Source organism: Aplysia californica, unplaced genomic scaffold, assembly GCF_000002075.1.
Source record: "Aplysia californica isolate F4 #8 unplaced genomic scaffold, AplCal3.0 scaffold00344, whole genome shotgun sequence".
NCBI classification, from domain to species: domain Eukaryota; kingdom Metazoa; phylum Mollusca; class Gastropoda; order Aplysiida; family Aplysiidae; genus Aplysia; species Aplysia californica.
In genome coordinates, this window is record NW_004797614.1 from 592,817 (window position 1) to 595,970 (window position 3,154).

General features: G+C 41.1%; 1 protein-coding gene across 1 annotated transcript in view; it reads left to right on the plus strand.

Moving 5' to 3' along the window:
• Window positions 1–2,846, plus strand: part of LOC101845480 — an 18,920-nt gene extending 16,074 nt beyond the window's left edge. The window contains exons 3-4 of the mRNA XM_005102827.2: window positions 211–402; window positions 1,859–2,846. Of these exons, the coding sequence (XP_005102884.1) occupies window positions 211–402; window positions 1,859–2,203 (537 nt within the window). The 3' untranslated portion in view covers window positions 2,204–2,846. The remainder of the gene's footprint in view (window positions 1–210; window positions 403–1,858) is intronic.
• Window positions 2,847–3,154: the final 308 nt, after the last annotated feature.

The following is a 3,154-nucleotide window of genomic DNA, read 5'->3' on the forward strand; positions in this document are numbered from 1 at the left end:
GTACAAGCATAAGTGGGTTTGAAAATGTCTGAGGGTATAATATACACCAAAGACACCAGGGTTTTGAGTGAATATGGCGAATTCTTGGAGAGAAACCAAGATTTTAAAAAAAGGGGGGGGGCAGAAAAGCAGTCAGTGACATCTGCGCCCTACGCTAACACTAACAGTTGATGATTTTTTAAATACTTTTTAAAACTGCCTTCCGCACAGATACAGGCACGTGCAAAACGTCACATCCAGCTAGGGAAGGTAAGAGACCAACCAGGGGTGAAATCGCCAGACCTGGAAAATACGAGCAAACTCTACGACGCCAGAGGCTCGCAAGAAATGGGTTCACTGGAGACTGAACAGTCTGTTAGCCTTGTCGTTTCTAAATGTTGCAACAGCTTTGATGATGACGACGTAAGTCTCTATTTATTTATTTATTTATTTATTTATTTATTTATTTATTTATTTGGAGGTTGGCACTATGAAACAAAATTATGTAATTCCACGGTGGTTTGTTTGGTAGGTCTATTTTCACTTGCCAGACCTTCGATTCCCAAACTAAGAAGAAAGACGAACAAGGCCAGATGTGCACTCTTGGGTTTTGATACTTTTTTAGAATGTATATGTAGTACCATTGCTGCAATTTCAATAGTTATCCACTGTGTCACAGTTGGTTGATGAACTTAACAAATACACAGAAGCGAAAAGTTTGGATTCTAATGTAGCTCACGTCTTCCCCGGAAAGTTTTTACGACAAAGAGCTAAATTGCTCGCCGTTTTCAGCTTGACCTAAATTGTGTGTAGTTTGACGATCAAATATATCTTTTTGTTTTGTTTGTATGTTTGTTTCTTTGTTTGTTTGTTGTTGGTTGTTTTGTGGGGAGGGGGGAGTTGTTTGGGTTGTTTGTTTTTTTTCTGTTTTGTTTTGTGTGTTTGTTGTTTCTTCTTGAGGGGGTTGGGGGTGTTCTGTTCTGCGGTTTTTTCAGTTTTGAGGGCGGGGCTTGCACGTTGCTTTTTCCCCTCAGAGATCAACAGAGTCCCTGTATCAGTTTTTGAACCGGATTCTGATGTGCTGTGTATCTGCACATTTTTCTCTGCTATTTTTGTTTTTGGCGTTGATTTACTTTTCCCTTGTACCACGACATTCCAAAATATTTCTTGGATCACAAAAACGTAGGATAGGCTCATGGGATCGTTTTATCATACGCACCGTATACTTCTTGTTGATAAGCTAATTTGACGGGTGCTATCGGCTACCTCTGCATGCCAGTGTGTGTGTGTGTGTGTGTGTGTGTGTGTGTATGTGTGTGTGTGTGTGTGTGTGTGTGTGTCTGTCTGTCTGTCTGTCTGAGAGAGAGAGAGAGAGAGAGAGAGAGAGAGAGAGAGAGAGAGAGAGAAACCGAGAGAAGGAGCGTATGTGTGTGTGTGGGGGGGGGGGTGTATTCACTTCATGGCAACACAATCAAACAATAGAAAAATTATAAACACTTTACAGAAAAACATGTCTGAAAAAGGATAAAAATCACATCCCTTTGAGGTAGTACTCGTACTTTGCGGTAATTTGTCTCATTGCATATTTTGGAATTGAAATGCAAAGAAACCTCGAATAAAAATAGAAGCTGTTAGTCACGCAATGGGGGTGGTAAGCTTGGGAGCCTCATGGTGTCTTGAGTAGAAGGGGTTCATGCTCCCTTGTGTCAAAATCGTCACTCTGTGGTTGGCGACCGAGGTTATTTTCAACTCTCTGTCTAAGCCTGGCATTCTCTTGCGTGTCGGGCAGTGGACAATTAATTCTAAATTGTTGACATCTTTTTCCATGTTTGTGAGGGGTTCACTTTATGACTTGGCTTCTGTTCCTCTCTCCAATCAGAGCAACTCAGTGAGTCTCAGCGTTCCCAAGACAAGCAACGAAATGGCCAAACTAAACTCAGCCCCGCCCGCCACATCGGAGCAGAGAACAGAAACACACTCGATTAGTCTTCACACAAAAATGGATTTCCAGCCGCAATACAATACCGAGCCAATCGAAATGCTTCAAGGATACAGCACTTACATGACGATGCACTCTGACAGGGTTAACCAATCAGAGCTGGGGGCAAGAGCAACTGACACGTGTCACACCAGCTGCTCTAGTCAATCAGAAGACAGAGCTCTGAATGGCGTCAGGAGTCCGTCTCCTTGGGCCATGGACAGTAGTGAGATGAAAACCTCTTGAGGCAGGCAAGAAGTTAGTTGGGTGAGCTGTGAAGAGAAGGTCCATGGTCAATATATCTATCTTTGAGACGACACAATTGGCATCACGTATGTTTTTATTGAAGATTTTATAAGAAGTCTTTTAAACAGTGGCTTCACCACCAAGAGTGGAGTTCAACAACTGACTTTCAAAATAAAGGCTTGTTATTTGAACTTATAAAAGGGACAACCGGGTTGTTGTTTGTTTGTTTTTATTCTGAGATTTTACCCTCAGTTGCATGCTTTGTTTTTTATTTCCAGATCAGTTTGTTGGGGGGGGGGGGGTTACATGTCACAATTTTCCAATTTTCTTTGTTGCCCGAGGTTTCTTCGAAGCACCGGGGAACAGCGACTCTATTTTTAAAAACAGCGTAAAGATAATATTAAATTAATTCGGAGCAATCGTATCAAAATTAACAAAACGACTCGCGAATGTCTCTTCTTCGTGCCGGATTTAGAAGATTAGTAAAAAAAAGTATTTACAAGACTGTATACTGTCAGTTTTAACAGATCTCTTTATCGACCCCTACAGTAAAAATTGGGAGAGGCGAGCTGTGACGCAGAATCCCTTTGAAGTTTGCCGTCTGGCGGGATTAAACTTTGCTAGCAGAATTTTTTAAATAATTATTACAGCAAAAAAAAATTGATTTCATTTTCTGAATCAGCGTATTAAAATAAGCTAAGTGGCTCGCGTGGCACCTGATGTTATGCCTTAATTATATCTAAACTTTAGTAAACTTTAGTCTTTGAATTTGAAGTCATGTATCGAGCGCTGTGCATCTGACGTCACAGCTGCTAGGCCTTCACACAGCACACTGTGCTGTCACTATGGCGAAAGTGTCAAAAGACACTTATTTCTTCGTTGAGATGTAGGGACCTACAGATTCCACGAATGTTTATTATTATTATTCTGATGATGATGATGATGATGATG